The following is a 21,151-nucleotide window of genomic DNA, read 5'->3' on the forward strand; positions in this document are numbered from 1 at the left end:
CTCAGTGACACTGCCCTATTCATGCTCCTTACCCTCTGCTTAATTTTAATCCCAAATCCTAGCTCTTCTCTGCTCAATCAAAATTCTCAGAGAAGGTGAGCAGGCCTTGAGCATGCACAGATATTCAAGGCCCCGCACTGGATCAGAATACAGCATTGACGGCAGCAGCAGGTTTCCAATACTAATGGTAAGCCTGCTTTCAGGGAGCGGGGCGTGCATGGAGGATAGCAGTGCTGAGGTTCATCACGGGGTGGGGGGCGGCATGTATGGAGGATAACCTTGTGGTGGGGAGGGGGGGTGGCATAGTCCTACTGAAGATTACAGGCCTGGTAGTCATCAAGAATTGAATGGAGGACACCTTGCCATTGGTCAGGCGGTGGCTCAAATATAAGCCAAGACCCCCATTTTTGGCCCCAAAATATTGGTTTATATTCTAGTATATATGGTATATCCAGGATAAAAATGAGCTATTGCTTTAAGCTCCTGCTGCTGCAAAGGGCAAAGTAAACCAGGCCTTTGTTTTGTAGCATGGTTTGAACTACTGCCTCAAACTGCAACAAAATTTTGTATGTGAAAGTTTAAGAAAATTAGGTTTTGGGGGAGGGTGGGGAAGAGTCTGAAAGTGTATAGTTTCTAAACTAATATAAAAAGTGGTTACCCATTCACAGAGTAACATTAAAAGTTTGATTTTCTTTTATAAGAGAATGTATTAAATACATCAACATAAAGTCTCTGGTGCATCACTGCTTTACTGATAAATTAACTAGCATTAAATTCACAATTACAGGATCACAAGATCTTGCAGACTCACCTCTTCCAGCTCTGCCTACAGCAATATTGTATGTTGGCTCGCCACCATAACTTTTTGTCCGGATGTCCATTGTGAAGTCATTTTCAACAAACAGGCTATCTCGGATCACAGAACACTTCTTTCCACCAATAGTCAAACCACCAGTGAAGAAACCTTCCCGATCTTTTCCTACCAGTACATCTATTTCTGAAGGCTGTCGAGAGGAAAAAAAAAAAAAAAAAAAGAGAGATTAGTCTTCTTTTCTAGTAGATAGGAGTGTCATTCTGCACAGTAAGGTATTCTCCCTATGCTCGTGAAGGAATCCTTTCTAGGTTTTTAACTCCTTCTCCAGAGGAGTCTGTTGCCCCCCCCCCCTTCAGTTTATACCAAAATTGGTGATAGCACTATGTAGAACACACAAGGAAGGGTACGGGGAGACTCCCCGATATACTTTCAAAGCAGAACAGATTTGTAGAAAATGTTAACATTTTAATTCAACAATCGAAACATTGAAATAACCATATCAATTAGAAACATTTATGCATCTCAAACATTCCCCAATATGTTATAGAAATAGATTATTCTTCATACCCTTAAGGTCTGACAAGACATCAAAAATCTCAGTTTTGACTCAAACTTCCTGAATGAGACAGTAGGCAGGAGGAGTAAACACTGACAGGATGGTGTTCCAGAATGACATGCCTGATCTACCTATACTAGCAACTTGGACTGTCCGTGTCAAAAGTGTCCTCCCATACTGTCATGCCCACTCTGTAGAACTTTGAGATGTATGCAGAAAGGACCAGGTTGCTGCCCTACAAATCTCCCCAAGCCAAAAATCACCCAAGCTTCTGCCCACGAATAAGCCACCCTTCTTGTGGAATGTGCTTTCAAGGAGACTGGCAATTGCTTTTGACAGGCAATATATGCTGACAAGATAGCCATCTGTAGCCATCTTGAAATGGTAGCTTTAGATGCTGATCTACCACGCCTAGCCTGACTGGTGAGCAGAAATAGATGGTCAGACAGATAACCTGTAGGTGACCTCTAGATAACGTAGGATTCTCCTCACATCCAGTCCTTTAGGAATCTGTCTGAATTTGAAGCCAGCTATGGGAGCTTTGCATCCACAGGTTTTGAAGCACAAGAAGGTCCATCACTTGAACCCTGAGTGATGCTACTGCAAGGTCTTTGTCGAGACCTGCTTGGAGGAAAGCTAGCACCACCACAATCAGAGCACTACATAGCTCCACCTTCTCTTTCATGCACAAGTGTTGAAAACGTTTCCCGTGCCTTAGTGCAAGGAGACGACTATCGCAGGCTTATTGGCTCCGAGGAGAGTAGCAAAGACCACGATCAGAGTATCCTCTGCGCTCTAACGTCATGCCGTAAGACCAAAGTGATCTGGATTTTCTATGACCACTCAGCCCAGAGACAGAAGATTGGGGTGTACCTACAGTCCGAGACCCTGGTTCCTCCGAGGATGGCGTACCACAGCCTGCATGGCCAATCCGGTGCTACGAGGATCACTCTCCCTGGGTAATTTACTATTCTGTAAATTATTTGCCCTATCATGGGCCACGGAGGAAACACAGACAAGAGCTCATTCTTGGCCATGGCTGGACTAGAGCATCCTTAAAAAAAAAAAAAAATAATAATAATAATAATAGCTTCCAGGCTCAAAATCTTCAACTGAATGATATGCCTTCTTGTTCCTTGTTACAGCCATCAGATCAAAGTTGGCTGATCCTATCAAAGAATGATGGGCTGAAACACCAAGGCAGATGACGTCCATTCTCTCAGCTCTAAGGTCTGCATGCTGTGGTAATCAGCCTGGAAATTGTCCACTCTTGCTACATGTGCTGTGGAGATCACCTGTAGGTATAGCTCTGCCCACCTAACAAGCGAGCATCCAAACTCAGCTGCGCATGCTTGGTACTTCCTTAGCAATAATGCCAATGCTGTAGCATTATCCAAGACTGCCTGTCCTTCCAGATTCTTCTCTAGCTTTGCAATGCCAATTTAGTAAACTCATACTACGGAAGGATTCCAGAGGCCACAGGAGAGTTATTTGAAGGAAGTTCATTTGTGGGGGACCAACCAGACACAGTAGTGTGTTCTAGAGCAGTGTTCTTCAACCTTTTTACACCTATGGACTGGCGGAAATAAAATAATTATTTCGTGGACCGGCAAACTAATAAGACTGAAATTTTAAAAAACCCCATTGACGCCCTGTCCTCGCGAGCTCGGTCCCGTTAACCATCTGATCCCATCCGCACAAGCCTCAAATAGTTATGATTTTATACTGAACATATTTTATTAAAGTATAAAAAGAAACAATATTCTGTACAATTGTCATTTTATAAATATAAATAATACCAAAGGCCCCGAGGCTGCCTCATGAAACCGCGCTAAAATACTGCCTAGGGGCAGCTGTGTGCCGAAGTTAAAAGCAAACAGACCTGCCGCTGCTTTTCTGGGGGTGCAGGAGTCTGTGGTGGCAGCAGGAGTGCCGGCACAGTGACAGCAACAGAAAGTTTACGTCAGCTGATTCCGGCACCTTTTGCTGCGGCAGGGTCCTGAATCCTTTGCAGACCGGCGGTTGAAGAACTGTATTCTAGAGGACACATGTGAGCCTTCGCCCAAGGGATCACAACTATAGTAGCTGCCATAGAGCCTAGTACTTGATGGCCAAGCCAGCTCCATCTGTGTGGCTCCGTTTCCATGTCCATTACCTGAGAGCAAGGCTTCCATCTGTGTGCCTCAGAAGGCCAGGTCTGTCTTCCAGACATGTTGAATAGTACTCCCAGGATTAGGACAGAACCAGTAGGCTCTTTCAAAAATTAACCATCAAGCCCGGGCTTTGCAAGACCTGAACCATTGATTGTTCCCCCTTTCAAATGATGGAGTTCTGATCAGTCAGTCATCCAGATATTGGACGAGTTCATGCTAAACAGGTGAGACTGGACTCATTTGGAGCACTGGTCTTGACCTTGGGGCCACTGCGTGAGCGGACTGCTGGGCAGGATGGTCCACTGGTCTGGCCCAGCAGCGGCAATTCTTATGTTCTTGTGATGCACTTGCAATCCTGCCCTGTGGAGATGCACTGCTACCACCACCACCATGGTGAATATGCAGGGGTGCTTGTTGCCAACCAAGGGAAGTGCTGAGAAACAATGTCTCTCCAGCACATAGAATCTCAGGAATCTCCTGTGTTCCAAAAATATGGGAACATGAAGGCAGTCTATGGGAGTGTGTGGTACAGTAGTTAGAGATAAAGCCTTGGCACCCTGAGGTTGTGGGTTTAAATCCCACACTGCTCCTTGTGACCCTGGGAAAGTCACTTAATCACCATTGCCCCAGGTACATTAGATAGAGGGTAAGCCCGCCAAGACAGTTAGAGAAAAATGCTCGAGTACCTGAATAATTTGTAATCCGCATAGAACTGTAGGATATGCAGAATATAAAATTATTAAATAAGTCTAGGGAAGCTAGAAATTCTTCCAGAGCCACCACTGCAATGACTGACCACACGGTTTCCATGCAAAAGCATGGAACCTTCAGGGCCTTGTGGACATGTGCTAAATCCATAAAGGGTCTCTAGTCCTGAGCCTTTCTTGAGCACTATGAAGTAAATGGAGTATCTGCCCAAGCCCGATTCTTCTGGCGGCACTGGCTCTATGACCTGAATTTCTACAAGTCTCTGTACAGTTGGCAAGACCCTGCATGACCTTTCTGGTCACCCCACTAGGGAGTCTACAAATATGTCTGTTAAGGGATGAGGAAAGTCAAGCTTATACACTCCCTGAATGATCTCCAGCACAGTGTGGTCTGACCAGGACAAAAAACCCTCTACTTTTCGAAGCAAAAAAACCCAACCTTCCCCCCCCCTCAAAAAAAGAAAAAAAACAAACACAAAATAAAAACCCCCCCACACGAGACACTTCACCAAGCCAGTATGTTTGGATGCTGGCTGGGGGGGTGCAAAGAAACTCTGTGCTCTAAGCCTAAGGATCCTGGCTCCAGTATAATCATTGTATGGGCCTTAAACTACACACTGAGGAACTATGCCTAGGACTTGCTGCAGTCCAAGTGTTACTATCTGTACAGTATTTTGATTGTATTTTTCCTGTTTTTCCTGTCTTTGTTTCTAGTTTTAATCCTTTCCTATATTTTAAATTCTATTGTAAACCGCTGAGGATTTTAACCTTGATTTTATATTAGTGGTATATCAAATTGAACTTGAACTATTTTCTTTACCTCAAACAGTTTCAGGAGGCACCAGCCTATGCATCAGCTATGTCACTGGAAAGAATGACCACTTCCATTTACTACTAGGAATGGAATATGACCCACTTTTTCAGATTAGTGTGGCAAATACAATAAACAAACAAGTTGCTCAAACAATGGATTTTCTACTTAGCAGGATAAATTAGACAGGTACTCATAAGCAAAATTGTCCAATAGATCCAACACAGACACAGCAACAATTAAGCTACAGTAGAATTTCAGTTAACTGGCACCCATGGGGATTGGTAGAGGTGGATAAATGAAGCTTCTGGTTGCATGAGAGTTACTATTTAAAATAGGCTTAACTAATACTATACCCTATACTATGGCATACCAAAAACTGTTCCAGAAACTACTGCACATGTGGTAGGCAAAGCATGGGCGTACTCAAGTATGGTGTGCCAAGTTTACACTTAAGTTTCCACCAGAAATTGGATTTTAATTTTTAGTTAAATATACTACATTTTTTTTCTGGTTCCTTGAGAGTTCCGGTTAACGGAGAGTCTACTGTATATGGTTCAGTCACAGTAGACTTTACAGAGATATTTCTTTGTCTAAGAACCTGTCTGGGAGATGAAGTTCAACACTTGATTTTCAACTCCGTTGCTGTGCTGACACGCGATGAGTACAAAACGAGTAGTTCCTTTCTCTGAAAGCCATTTAAAATTGTGTTACACTTCTGACAATGCAGAAGCTAGAATTGCATTGAGCTATCTTGGATAGTATTTCTCTGCAAGACCCTCATCTTTTCTGACCCATTTTCAAAACAAAGGTGTCCTGTGATGCCAAGTTTTGATTCCATTCTGTTATGATAAATTTGAACCACCGAGGCGTTGTTGGGCTCTGCCACAGGGATTTCACCCTCCTCCAAGAGATCAGCCAGCAGATCCAAGACGAAGTTCATAGAATATACCCAGCAGTCAAATAGGAACAGGTATGCTGGTACCAAAGGAACAGAGCCAGGCTCCACAGCCAATGAGGAGGAAAAAAAACGGTAAGGAAACGCCTCCAAAATCACCTACAAGAGATCCAGTAAAGCAGGGGTGTCAAAAGTCCCTCCTCAAGGGCCGTAATCCAGTCAGGTTTTCAGGATTTCTCTAATGAATATGCATGAGATCTATTAGCATATAATAAAAGCAGTGCATGCAAATAGATCTCATGCATATTCATTGCGGAAATCCTGAAAACCCAACTGGATTGCGGCCCTTGAGGAGGGACTTTTTACACCCCTGCAGTAAAGAAGAGATAAAAGATGAACCCACCAGAAAGGTGCGGAAATACTACTACCACAGAAATTGACATCTTCGTGTCCCCTCCTGTGGGCAAAAGCTTCGGGGGCAATCCAGGTTCAAGCTCCATGCTAGAACCGCACTTATGATGTCCCAAACAGATTTGGTAGTGACACCCGACATATATATATATATTGAGAGAATTCAGTCATATCCGAACTAAGTCGCCAGGACACCTGAGTGTCCTCTCCCCAAAAAACCATCAGGGAACTGAAAGAGTGGTTTCTCCTGCCCATACCTAGGTTGGGACAATAAGGGCAAATGTAGAAAGACAATAAAATTATTCAATGCTATGTAGAAAAAGAAAATTTAAAAAAGTGTCAGACAAAGCCTTTGGGGAATAAAAGTCTGTAATCTGGACAAGTAGAGGATGACAGGAAAGCGTTTTTCGTTTGTGGCAGAGAGAGATAAAAGAAGTCAGCTCAGAGGTATCTAAATAGCCCCCATGATACCAATGGAACTGTCAATCACAGGGGGCGACAAAGGTTGCAATAAAAAGAGCAAGGTGATATAGCAACCCCAAAGGCCACTGGCAGACAAAAAGAAGGTGAAAGACAACTCCTGCCCCCTATAGCCCAGTAAGCACAGCATAGAAATATACCAGTCTCCAGCTGTATACTTGAAAAATTATAGCAAACAGCAGACAGAAAATCTAATCTCCCATCACAAGCAGTGTGATTCCCTGACAAGAGAATATAAATATCAGGAAGTTAAAGAAAGAAGCCCACCAGGAAGGTGTGGGAAGAAAAAAAAAAAAACACCTTTCGACTGCTACAACAAGAAAAACAATATCCCTAGAAGAGCACATGAGCCCCAACAGATATGATAATGAGGAACTGAAAAGAGTCTCCTAGACAGTGGCCTAAAAGGACATCGCAAGCCACTAACCCCCAGTTGTACCTCATGATACTAAGTGTAGGCGCATACGTGCAGCTGCTGAAGAACTGACTAGTAGATGGACCCACAAGAATTGTGGCCGAGAGAGATCAGCTAAAACAGAGAATATATGGCACCAGTGCCAGCCAGACCACTACCTAAAGCCTTTAAGGGAAATAGCTTTGGAAAACAAGACAAAATGCCCAAATGGTCAGGGAAATAGCAGGCAAAGGACCCACCAAGCTCAAAGAGAAGGCTTACTGTGACCGCAAGCTCCGGGGCAGACTAAGAGGCCCCAAATGATGGCTTCTGAATACGCATTGATGAAGAGAGAATACAGTGATCTGAACCAAGACACCAGGAAACCTGAGCATCCTCCCCCAAAAGAGCCACTAAGTAACACAAGAATGGATACCCCCTTGCCACATCCAGGTTGGGACAATAAATTCACTGCATAAGAACATAAGAAATGCCGCTGCTGGGTCAGACCAGTGGTCCATCGTGCCCAGTCATCTGCTCACGTGGTGGCCCTTCGGTCAAAGACCAGTGTCCTATTTGAGTTTAGCCTTACCTGCGTACATTCTGGTTCAGCGGGAACTTATCTAACCCTTTCTTGAATCCCTGGAGGATGCTTTCCCATTTAACAGCCTCTGGAAGAGCGTTAGATTTCTACCACTCTCTGGGTGAAGAACTTCTTTACATTTGTATGGAATCTATCCCCTTTTAACTTTAGAGAGTGCCCTCTCATTCTCTTCACCTTGGAGAGGGTGAACAATCTCTCTCGGTCTACTAAGTCAATTCCCATCAATATCTTGAATGTTTCGATCATGTCCCCTCTCAGTCTCCTCTTTTCAAGGGAGAAGAGGCCCAGTTTCTCTAGCCTCTCACTGTAAGGCAACTCCTCCAGTCCCTTAACCATTTTTGTCGCTCTCCTCTGGACCCTTTTGAGTAGTACTATGTCCTTTTTCATGTACGGCAACCAGTGATGGATGCAGTAATCCAGGTGGGGGCGCACCATGGCCCGGTACAGTGGCATAATAACCTTCTCAGATCTGTTTGTGATCCCCTTCTTAATCATTCCTAGTATTCTGTTCGCCCTTTCGCCGCCACACATGGACGGCTTCATTGACTTGTCTACAAGCACTCCCAAGTCTCTTTCCTGGAGGCTCTCTCCGAGTACAGCACCGGATATCCTGTATTTGTGCATATGATTTTTGTTACTGACATGCATCACCTTGCACTTAACCACGTTGAACCTCATTTGCTATTTCGCAGCCCATTCCTTGAGTGTATTTATGTCTCGTAGGTCTTCGCAGCGAGCAAAATGCCTCAATGCGCTGCAGAAAAGAAAAAACACAACCAAAACCTTCAGATTATCCGGGGAAAAAAGACTTAACTCTTGACAAGCAGAGCATGCTATAACCCCGAGCCCCAACCATGACCTTCGGAACCCTGCCACTACTCATATTTCCTCAGCGGCTGGTGCCGGCCAACTGGTCAGCGGTGGCTGCATCTCCGAACAGAAACTTACATGCAAGTCACCTCCAGCAGATGCCCTAGAGCCCCTGATACAGCGTGCTGACCCAAAAGAGCATGCCAAAACTACATTTAGTGGTGGCCTGGCAGGAAAGCTAAAAAATCCACCTGCAGCGCGACCACCACCGTGAACTACTGACGCCGTGTGCACCACCCGGCCTTGACCGCAAACTAAAATGGCAGCGCGTGATAGAGGGAAATCAGCCTCTGCTCTCCTGCGAAGTAAACAGTACCGCTATCCCTGCTGCCAGCCTCCCTCTGAAGGGAAAAGGAGAACACTTGGCTCCATGACAGTTGCATGGCTGAGCTAGCCCAACAACGTTCTTCGAGCCTGTGTCAGCTCCTCCAGCTGCCCCCCAGAAGGGAAAGCATAATACTCACTCCATTTGAAGCAAGAAAGCTGAAGTCCCTGAGGATGTAAACCGCTGCAGAAAACCAGTACTCCACAATTGTGCCTCCTCTTTTTTTTTCATGTCCATGGGAAAGGAGAAACCTAGAAGGCACCACACCAAAAAGGAAAGGGACCTGCAGAGAACAGGTGTTATCCTGAAGAGGGCGAGATAGGGAGCATGGGGAGGGAGCCAGATGTAACCTCCAAAGCTGGCAGCATTCTGCCAGACACCCCTCTTTCCAATAGCCAGGCCTGGCCCGAAATCCATAAGCAGAAGCCAGGAGCTGTGAGGAACACATCCATTCAGCCTGCTAAAATTCAATGCAATGCATTTGGGGATTAATAATCTGAAGGAACCGTACATGCTGGGAGGTGAGAGGCTGATATGCACGGATGGGGAGAGCGACTTTAAGGCGATAAGTATCCGAAGATCTAAAGGCGAAAAAACAGTGCGACAAGGTGGTGGCTGCTGCCGGAAGGATGCTCGACTGTATAAAGAGAGGCATAACCAGTAGAAGAAAGGTGCTGATGCCCCTGCCCAGTTCGTTGGTGAGGACCCACTTGGAGTATTGTGTTCAGTTTTGGAGACCGTATCTGGCGAAGGACATAAGACTTGAAGCGGTCCAGAGGAGGGCAATGAAAATGACAGGTTTGTGCCAAAAAAACATGAGGAGAGACTGAAGCCCTGAATATGTATACCCTAGAGGAAAGGAGGGACAGGGGAGATATGATGCAGACATTCAAGTACAGTGGTACCTCGGTTTACGAGTGTCTTGCAAGACGAGCAAAACATTTGCAAACTTGGTGCCTTGTAAACTGAGCTTGCCTCGCTGTACGAGCGCCCCTCCCCCCCGCCACAACCTGAGATCCCCCAACCCACCCGAACCCTCTTCTTACTTCCAGTGTAGCCTCCGCATCGGCACCAGCATGTCCTGTGCATTGGTGCCGGTGCCCGAAAATCTGCTTCCTGTGCCGGGCCTTGAGCATGCGTGCATACTCAAGGCCCGGCACAGGAAGCAAATTTTCGGGCACCGGCACCAACGCACAGGACATGCTGGTGCCGATGTGGAGGCTACACTGGAAGTAAGAAGAGGGGGGGTGGGAACCTATCAAAGCAAGTTTCCCTTACTTACTATGAGGAAACTTGCTTTGATATACGAGCATTTTGGATTACGAGCATGCTCCTGGAACGGATTATGCTCGTAATCCAAGGTACCACTGTACTTGAAAGGTATTAATGTAGAACAAAATCTTTTCGTGACAAAGGAAAATGGTAAAACCAGAGGACATAATTTGAGGTTGAGGCTTGGTATACTCAAGAACAATGTAAGGAAATTCTTCTTTACAGAGAGAGCGGAAGCCAGAAGGCCTTGAGCATGCACAGATGCTCAAGGCCCAGCAGAATCAGCAGCACGCTCTTTGGGCACTGGCACATAGGCACGTCCTGTGGGTTGGTGCTTCAAGCCGGTGCCCCATTGCGGTAAGGGTTTGGGTAGGGGGGACAATGCCAATCCGCCAGGGAGGGGGTGAAAGCATGTCAGTGGCCTGGGGTTCTTTTGGGGATGTGTAACGAATCAAGCGAGTTTCCCTTACTTTCTATGGGGAAACTTGCTTTGATATACGAGCACTTTGGTTTACGAGCATACTTCTGGAACGAATTGTGCTCACAAACCAAGGTTCCACTGTATTGATTCAGCAACACTAAGAATAATGCGTCAAACTGATGTTAATGCAATTTAATGCTCAGCATTACTATACAAGATCATGAAAAAGATGAGCATAGTGACAATTGGTACTCTTCTGGAACCAGACCACTGAATCAATCTTTTTAATTGGGTCCCTGAAAAAGCAAATCTGTATAATCTAGAAATGTACAGGCAGTGAGTGGTCTCCCAACATGCATCCTCTAAAGCCCTCCATTGCAGCCCACAAACAGCTGAAATTCTCTTCAAATCCTGTACATGCATTAATATCAATCTTGCCCGATTGATAGAGTAACTGCAAACACTCATGTGTTACTCGGGAGTTTCATTACAGAATTTTCTACTTTTGACAATCCCAATATACAATGGTAAGCTTAATTGATAAGGAAGGTGTGACACTTACAGGAATGATAGAATTAGTCTCTGGCTTTTGTCCCATTCAAGTAGTATATCGTTTTGATAATCCTGTCTGGCTGGATAGTTAAGGTATGTGGATTCTGTGCAGGAGCTTTTATGGTCTGTGTGCACTGACATGCCCAGGAACAGATCTATTTAATATAATACCCCATAGGCCTTTGCCAACATTGGTTAGGCCAACAGAAAATGCTTACAGCTAGCAGTGCAGGGCTAACACCATCAGAGTCTTCAAAATAGCAGCCTGTTGTCTCCCTGGTGACCTCCAGGCAAACGGCCAATCCCAGATGCTCTTGTAGATGACAATGTGGAACATTAAGGCTGGCGTTGCAGTAAGTAAGTGCTATTGGGGAGTAGGGGAAGGAACAACATGTCTGATGTGTGTGGTAACTAATTGTAATTTTTAAAAATATATTTTAAAAATATACTTTTTCAAACAGTTTCCAAATTATGAACAGAAAAATACTAGAAAATGGATAATCACAATAGATGCTATTGTATTTATAAGTCTTACGCTTGTTCGAAAAGTTAAGCCCTTCCCCCTCCTCTTATTGATTTCTCTTTGCCTCTTCCTCCTTTTCTGCCCATCACACCTATACACCCACTATCCAGGCCCAAGATACTGTGATTTACGTGTGCCTCTCTGTGTTCTGAAAAAGTCTTATGTTTTCCTCCACACACAGAAACAGCTCTCATATTACAAAATACAGAATTTATTTAAATATTTATATACCGCATAAAAACTATGCTGTTTACAAAGTTACATGCATACCTTAGTACCAAGCATATGTATGATGTATCTTCTAAGTTACCAGTCAAAAAGCGATGCATTTTCAAAGCCCTGGTCATGACACAAGAGATTCTACCAAAAAATCCCAGCCTACACAGCATCCAAGCTACGCCTATACACCCCTAACTGCCCCCTCCGCTCCAAAGCGGAACAAAGACTCAGCATTCCCACAGGGAGATCTCTCCGAAAGAGTACAGCATACAAAAGATCCTACAGCCATTTCCTACCTCAGCTATGGAACCGACTACCCACTACTCACTAATGACCTTCCGCAGAGCAGTAAAGACCTTCCTTTTCCGCCAATCAGGCCATTAAAAACTGCCTCCTCAATATACTTCTCCTAGTACTCTTCGCTATAACCAGTCTGGTCTCTAGAATAAGCTCTGTTATTGTCTACTGTAACCTATTTTCAAACGATTATGAACGTCTACTTGTAACCCGTTCTGAGCTTCTGGGAGAACGGGATAGAAATCGAAATAAATAAAATAATCACATCTATGTAATATTAACCTTATTTCTAAACAATATATGTAATGCAATCGCTTTGGCCATAATGATCATTAATTTCACTTCCCACTGGTTCTCCAAGTCATTGAACCCAGGACCTCTGGTGCACATCTACAATAGACTAGACAAGAACCACATACACACTTTTAAACACCAAATGATTACATTGTTGGGGCACATCCTTAAATCTGAGACCAAGATGTCACTGTGCCTGCTGCTAAGGAGCTTGAGCTGCTACCAAAGTCACTGCCTCCCGCTACTGGAGAGGAATATTTACTGAAGCCTGCGTTGCTGTGCCCTTGCCTGCCACCTACATCACTGCCAGTTAAGTGACCCAAGGTGTAGCAATAAATGCGCCCCCTCAAAAAAAAAAAAACAAAAAAAAAAATTAACAGTGCAGCCTGGTCACTCGCAATCTGTCAGCTCTTGCTCTCTTCCCTCTCACCTCTTGCAGGTCCAGCACCTCTCCCTTCACTCCCATCCCACAAGTCTGATGTCTCTGCATCTTCCTTACTGTTTATGCAGGGAAGTCTCCAGATAAGGCTTATGCGATTCAATCATTAAAGGTACTACCCAATGTAGCCCAATATGCCTCTTCTCAAGCATATATAAATGCAGCAGTATAGGTACCTCAGTTATATTTAAAATATTTATTGCAGATTCATCAGAAATGCCACCAACCAGCCAATCACTATTTCAACTATATAAAACTTTTTTGTGACATATTTATCATCAAACCTGCTTATCAAAATAAGTATAAAAAAAAGTGCTTAGTGTTCATAATGTGTTTTATTAAAAAAAAAAATAAAAAAACACAAAAACTTTCAAATCAAAGCAATATTGTAGGCTTATTCCTTTATTTTTCTGCGTTGGGAAGGGACCAATTCAACATGTTTCACCACTCTGCTTTTGTCAAAAATGTTGGGATGGTGTGTGACAAGATTAAAGGGGGGGGGCTATTCTTGAAAAAGCCGAATGGCAAAATATGTTGAATGGGTCCCTTCCCGACTCAGAAAAATAAAGGAATAAGCCGACATTGAAATGGCAATAAAGCTAAATTAATCAAAATATTTGTATATTGCTTTGATTTGAAAGTTTTTATAAAAGCACATTATGAACACTAAGCACTTTTCAAAATAAGTTTAAAAAAAAAAAGAGCAGATTTGATATGTCACAAAAAAGTTTTATACAGCCATTGAAATAGTGATTGGCTGATCAGTGGTATTTCTGATGAATCTGCAATAAATAATATTTGAAATATAACTTTGAGGTACATGTACTGCAGCATTTATATATGCTCAATAATTAAAGTAACATGCTGGACCTAGGGGGAAGAGTCATTAGAGAGAAGTGCCATTAATTGCATGATCAAAAAATTGAAAAACATGTACGAGGCATTGCAAGTTTCACTTTTCCTCAGACATATATGTAGTACATATACTTTCCATCACCTCTCGCCTAGATTACTGCAACCTGCTTCTCACTGGCCTGCTAAACCATCTCTCTCCCCTTCAAATCTGTACAGCTCATATTCTGCTAGTGTCACTATTCATTGGCTCCCTATCCATTTCCACATACAGTTCAAACTCCTCTCAATGACCTACAAGCTCCTTAGTATCTCTCCTCTCATTTCTCCCCACAATCTCCCCAGGGCACTCCACAGTGTTCTCCCCAGGGCCTTTTAGCCAGGCACACTGCCCAGCTAATTTAGATGACCGCCCGGGGAATCCTTCTGCTGCCGCCGATGCTCCTTCCCGGGTTGACTCTCCACTGAAAATTTTGTTTGACGCCTGCCTTTTTTTTTTTTTTTTTGCCAGCATGCTTTTACTTGCTTCGGGCCTTCCTCGTTACCGGGACCTACCTACTTTGTTTCTGCGAAGGCAGGACCCAGCAACGAGGAAGGCCCGAAGCAAGTAAAAGCAGCAAGTTGTAAGCTTCCCTCCAGGGCTCTATCGTGTGCGTGCCGGCTTCCCCTTCTTTTCCCTCCACCCCAATGGGATGCAACTTCCAGTTTTGGAGGGAAGAGAAGGGAAGCCGGCACGCACACGATAGAGCCCTGGAGGGAAGCTTACAACTTGCTGCTTTTACTTGCTACGGGCCTTCCTCACTGCCGGGTCCTGCCTTTGCGGAAACAAAGTAGGCAGGCCTGAAGCAAGTAAAAGCAGCAAGTTGTAAGCTTCCCTTCGTCGCTGATCTCTAAGCACCCAATGGGGGGGAGAAGAGAAAAGCTGCTGCTGCACCCAATTGGGGAGGGGGCGGGGAAGAATAGTGCTGCAGCAGCACCCAATTGGGGAGGGGGCGGGGAAGAATAGTGCTGCAGCAGCACCCAATTGGGGAGGGGGAAGAGAAGTGCTGCAGCAGCACCCAATTGGGGAGGGGGAAGAGAAGTGCTGCAGCAGCACCCAATTGGGGAGGGGGAAGAGAAGTGCTGCAGCAGCACCCAATTGGGGAGGGGGAAGAGAAGTGCTGCAGCAGCACCCAATTGGGGAGGGGGAAGAGAAGTGCTGCAGCAGCACCCAATTGGGGAGGGGGAAGAGAAGTGCTGCTGCAGGGAGAGGGAGAGGGGGTGAGAGAGGCAGGGGGAGAGAAAGAAAGAAAAGGGAATTGGCAGAAAGAAATATTGGATTTACAGTCAGAAGAAGGAAGTGCAACCAGAGACTCATGAAATCGCCAGACATAAAAGGTAGGAAAAAATGATTTTATTTTCAATTTAGTGATCAAAATGTGTCTGTTTTGAGAATTTATATCTGCTGTTTATATTTTGCACTATGGCCCCCTTTTACTAAACCGCAATAGCAGTTTTTAGCGCAGGGAGCCTATGAGCAGCGCAGGGCATTCAGTGCATCTCCCTGCACTAAAAACCGCTATTGTGGTTAGTTGTTCCTGAGGTGACATTGCATAGAGTCATCTGCCTTGACCTCTTTGAAAACCCGCGGAATATAAATGATGATTAATATTTTCTGTGTACAGTGTGCTTTGTGTTTTTTAAAATTTTATTTTTCGTAAATAATTTTGACTTGGTCATTTTAAAAGTAGCTCGCAAGCCCAAAGTGTGGGCACTCCTGCTGTAGAGCCATTCTTGTATGAGCTATATTTATCTTTTTTTTTAGTTGTTTAAATTCATGCAGAAATAAATGGCTAGACTGAACCTAATGACTTCATTAACACCTTTCCCTTTTTTAAACCTCTATACCATTTGAAAGAGGGTAAATATCTAATTATTCCCTTCTAGCATTGGATGCTTCTTAAATTTAGTAAAAATATTCTGGCACAAGTGTCAAACCTTAAAAAAGGAAGTCATATTGAGCATTGGAAAATAATAAATTAACTAATAAAAATAGTACACATTTAGGGCTCCTTTTACTAAGTTGCGAAAATGGTTTTAGCGTGTGCTTAGCACGCGCAGAATTACCACGTGCGCTAGACACTAATGCCAGCATTGAGCTGGCGTTGTTTTGCCACATAGCGCGGAGTTTGCGCGTGCTAAAAATGTTGGCACACCTTAGTAAAAGAGGGGGTTAATTTTCTCTACCACCAAATTTCCCCATCCCGCCCCACCCGGCTACTTTTTCATGCCACCCGGCTGGAAAAAATTTCTGGGGAGAACACTGCTCCACTTATCAGGTCAGTATCTGTACCCTTCTCTATGGCCAACTCCAGACTCCATCCCTTCTGCTTTGCAACACCATATGCCTGGAACAGACTGCCCGATTCAGTACATTAAATTGTCTCTGGCAGTATTCAAACCCAGATTCAAAGGCCACTTTTTTGAAATTGCTTTCAGTTCCAAACTCCAACTCACCTGTTAAGCACTAATTTCATTCCCTCTATAAATTCCCCCACCTGAGCACTGTGTATAGATGCACCTTGTCAAGTCTGTCTTGACTAGATTGTAAGTTCTTTTGAGCAGGGAGCGTCTCTTCTATGTTTTGATGTACAGCGCTCCATATGACTAGTAGTGCTATAGAAATAAGTAGTAGTAGAACTCATTGTGAACACCCATGATAAAAATGGCTGAGTAGAAGAATATGCAGAAAACTAGCAACCAATGTTGTGAGAATTGCATCCTATGTAAATTAGGTATTTCTCTACAGGGAGCAAGTTTAGCTAATAAATGCAGCTCTAGAATGTAGGCTCCCATCCCTCCAAGCACATGGATTGTCTAGTCAAATTACCGTGTCAAGGTAATGAGCTTTTTGACAACTTCAACTGAGGCCGCCACTAATCGTCTCTCAGAGCATGAGCGGTCCTTTGCCTCTTTGATTCGGCCTAAGGCTAAACCTCCAACTTCCAAGCCTTATAGGCCACCTCCACGTCGATATCCACAGAAATCTACTCCAGCTTTCTCCAGGCCTCTGCCTCAGAAACAACCACAGCAGCAGCAAAAACCCCAGACTTCTGCTGCAGCTAAGCCTGCACAGTCTTTTGTGCAATCTAAGTCTGAGCATAACGTCCACCTTCATCCATCAGACTTCTCTCCTCCCATACGGCTCCATCATTTTTACCAACAGTGGGAGCAGATTACATCAGACCTCTGGGTTCTCACCATCATTCAAGAGGCTTACTCGCTTCAATTTCTTCAAATTCCATCAGATCTCTCTCCAAGAGAGTTTCCTTCCAACATGTTGCAACTTCCCCTTCTTCTTCAGGAGGGTCAGGCTCTTCTTCGCCTCCAAGCTGTCAAGGAAGTCCCCTTGACTCAATGGGACATGGGATTTTATTCCCGTTATTTTCTAGTCCCAAAGAATCCTGGACCTCAGAGCTCTCAACAAATTTCTTGTCAAAGAAAAGTTTTGGATGCTCTCTCTTTCAGCACTGTATCCCCTGCACTCCATCTCCTTTCTTCAGTGGCTACAACCTGCCATCTTCCACCTCCTTCTTCCGTTTTATAGCTTTTCTTGATACCCAATTACCTGATAGCACTGTAATAAAATGAGTAAAAGTGTATATGCCTCCTATAGCAAGTGCTAGTTGGCTGCCTCTTCTAATAAAAGCTTGGGAAGCAGGTGAAAACTTGACTTTTTCTCCCCCACAAAGTAGCGATTCTTGCCTGAAGACTTTCTGAAATGCGACTGAGAAAGATGGGATACTGTAGCATAGGTTCATTGGTGGGTGATTAGAGAAATTCCTTGGGAGGATCCAAGTACTTGAAGATGAAGTAGTTGTAAATCTAACTCAGTACTGTACTGGTAGCCAGTGAAGTTCATGCAGAAATGGTGTAATATGATCACATAGGTTGTAAGCAGTTACATATGCTGTGGCATTCTGAATCAATGTAAAGTGAATTACAATAATCCAACCTTCATATCACATTAGTCCACATTATGGTTAACAAGACTTAGCTTCTCATTGTATAGGAAAAATCCCCCAGATAGCAATGCTAATTTTTGCTGGTCCATTTGTACATGAAACATTGATTTGAGGCAGAAAACTTGTACAAAAAGTCAGCAACTGTGCGTACAAGGCTAGGTGTGTATGCTCCCTTTCTGACCTGTGTGTGCGCATGGACAAAGCAGTGAATAGAAGTGTGGCCATCACAGATAGAGGCAGCTTCTGGTTATTTGATTTGGGGTGGGGGGTATCAGCTTGTATGGAGCCTAGTTAAAATAAGGTACAGGAAAGGAACCTTGGAGAGGAGCAAGGGATAGTTTGTAGCTTCCAAAGAAGAATTGGATCAGTATGTGGCTGGCTGCCTGTGTTAACAACCCACAGGAGTTTAATCTGACTGAAATTAGTTTCACCAAGCGATAGCTTATTATATACATATAGTAGAAACTCCAATGTTCAAAGCAACACTACAGTATGGAATTGCATGAAGTACATATCCTTGAAATCATTTCCAAACTTTTGCCAGATTTAAGGACAGGCTCTTGTGCTATGCCATGATTCTTTGGCCTTGAGAATTGGTGTAAATAGCCTAAAAAAGCATTTCAATACATTTGTTTCTCTGAGCTGGTCTTGGATGTAGAAGTGTGTGCTTAAAGTACCCAACATTAAATCTCTGAAATCGTTAGTGTGCTTCTTCACTATCAAACTTAATGGTCTCTAATAAAAGAATGTTCTGGAACGTCAGAGGGAGGGGGGAAAGGAAAAAGGACTACTGTTTTTCCCATATCTTTCCATTTCTTTTATAGCACTTAGCTACTCGAGATTATTCACCCCTATAAGGAAAGGTTACTAAGAATATTGATTGTGCTGCAGTGTAATATGTATGGATAAAAGACACACTGGTACCGAGCCCCCCCTAAACCCTATTTTTCAAACAATGCGAGATGACATTCTCGGCAAACAGGTCTTTTAAAGTTATCTTAGCTTTTACTACTTAACAGTAAGCATGCAACAGTTTAAGAACACGCCTCTATTGATGGGTAACCACTTTAATATCCTAGCGCACAAAAGCTTCCAGAATCAAGTCAAGCGAACGCGTTACATCATGAACAAGGTGTGAAAAATCTATTTCCCTGACTTGGCCACAAACATATGTTCTAGTGAGAGCGGCTGGCCTAAACCGATATCTGAACAAGATTCATCTGAAGAAATGCTGGCAGGCATCGCCCTCCCTCAGAACTGCACAGTCATGGCAGGCCCCAGCCATTCCTTAAAACCAGGATTGTCTACCACAATATATCTCCATTAAAAAAAGAGAATATACATACACACACCACCTCTTAAAGGAGGAGTGTGTTAACCAAAAAGGACCAACTAAAGAGAAACAACTGCCCGGCACCTGCGATTTTAAGGCATCGATCCTATTAAATGAAAGTTTCGTAATAATGCAACTTATATTCTCTAATTGTTAACAAGATGACAATAAATCAGAGTGCAAGTGCAGCCTCTTCTTAAGAAGAAAGAATTGCGTTGACCTCTGAAAAATACCAAAGGTTCTACAAGCTACTCGACTACAACCTGCTTAAGAAGTGCAAATCAGGCACTTTATAAGCTGTACAAAAACAAACCTGTCTTACTTATTAAATAAACCTCGAGAGCTAAAGATGTCTATTGCTGCGTCTCAGGAAACACATTTCATTTAGCGGTGTATTATATTGTTATATTCATGTCAAGGGGCCGCACAGCTGCCCCTCCCCCCCCCTTTTCTGGGAGCTTAAGAACCAAAACCCACATCAAGAACTATAGTTATAATGGAATAGGGGGAAAATTTCAATGGGAGTACGCCATCTTGGCGAAGAATATGGAGGCAGCGCGAATATATGATTCACGGAGGCCAACTGCGTGAATTACGCAAGTCTCCTCCCATACGTGCTGCTCAGCAGAGCCTACCCTACGCAAGATCTGTTCAAGAGGCCGCCGTGCCCAGATTCGCTTTTTATCCCTTATCCCACACACCCGCATTGCCGGCAGCTGTCCGTAGGCTAGCGGGGTCAGGGTCCGCATCACCATACGGCCTAGAAAGGTTTCAAGACAGAACTAGAGCACCGCTCAATAGATATCTAATGTTTCTGCCCTAAATATTTTCAACAGAACGGTTTCCAGTATTCTCGGTCTAACGGGAAGCTAACAGGCCCTTTTGCCTTATCCTTCAGATTGCGAAAGGCATGGATGGAACATACATACGTAAATCCCCCCACCCACAACAAAATGTTAGTACAGAGCCCTGGATTCTCAGTTACCTTTGCTTTAAGGAAAAATAAAATAAACCGGAGGAGGTAAATTTAGAACATGTATTCTAAAAAGTGTTATCTTTACAGAGAGATTGATATCTCTTACTTTTTCTCTACCACCTCTTCCCTCAAAATCACTTCATATGTCACCACAGCGTCAATTCTACCCCCTCCCCTCCCCCCATTAAAGATATTTTTGTCTCGTTTTGCTTTACTTACCGTAATACACTGAAAGATTCCTCCGGGTGTTGTTGCCCAGACGTATTTGGCATCAACGTAACCGACAATGGCGGCCTCCTGGCAGCTGCCGTCAGCCATCAAGCTATCCACGTAACTCTGCCAACCTGACATTTTCTTTTGGGCTTGCTTTCCCTTTGCTTAGTTAGTCCTTTTGAGGGGGGGGGGGGGGAAATTACCAAAAAAAAAAAAAAAAAAAGACCAGGTTCGGTGTTGCCGAATGGCACCACAGCAGCAGCACAGGTCCCCTCCGTCACTGCCAGGAATAATCTAAGCTCTGGCAACCTAGAGGAGCCGAAAAAATACCGGGTGTACCACCCTCCTCGGATCCCTCCGCAAGTGATGAGGTCTGCAGCGGAGGAATACCAATCACCTTCACCTCTATGCACGTGCGTCCACTGAGTTCTTGCTTTATCTCCCAGAACCGTTATGCTGTACTCTGATCACACTGTTTCCTATGCGCTGTGACCTGTAAGGTTTCCCGTAACCTGGCTGACAGTTCAGCACTTGACAAATCTGATCACTTTTTTTTTTGGTTTAAAAACCGTTTCATAGCAGCGGCTATTTTTCACTGTTCCCTTAAGAAGATTTTCTTTTCCTTTTAAAGACATTTACGGCGCGCGCATCCGAATTCCAAGCCGCAAACGGGAAAAACTGAGAAGAGCGCATCAAGGGGGCTGTCCCGCAGGAGCGCGCGAAATCTCGACGT

General features: G+C 44.1%; 1 protein-coding gene across 2 annotated transcripts in view; it reads right to left on the reverse strand.

The window, feature by feature from the left end:
- PFN2 (profilin 2) overlaps positions 1 to 21,025 on the reverse strand; it is a 59,884-nt gene extending 38,859 nt beyond the window's left edge. The window contains exons 1-2 of one of the 2 annotated variants that reach the window (XM_033958812.1): positions 20,425 to 20,628; positions 812 to 1,004 (exon numbers count right to left, since the gene is read on the reverse strand). In XM_033958812.1, the coding sequence (XP_033814703.1) occupies positions 812 to 1,004; positions 20,425 to 20,556 (325 nt within the window). In that variant the 5' untranslated portion in view covers positions 20,557 to 20,628. Of the gene's footprint in view, positions 1 to 811; positions 1,005 to 20,424 lie in introns of both variants that reach the window. The other variant, XM_033958813.1, reaches the window with a different exon arrangement.
- Positions 21,026 to 21,151: the final 126 nt, after the last annotated feature.

The sequence above is a fragment of the Geotrypetes seraphini genome, chromosome 9 (assembly GCF_902459505.1).
Source record: "Geotrypetes seraphini chromosome 9, aGeoSer1.1, whole genome shotgun sequence".
Classification (NCBI taxonomy): Eukaryota; Metazoa; Chordata; class Amphibia; order Gymnophiona; family Dermophiidae; genus Geotrypetes; species Geotrypetes seraphini.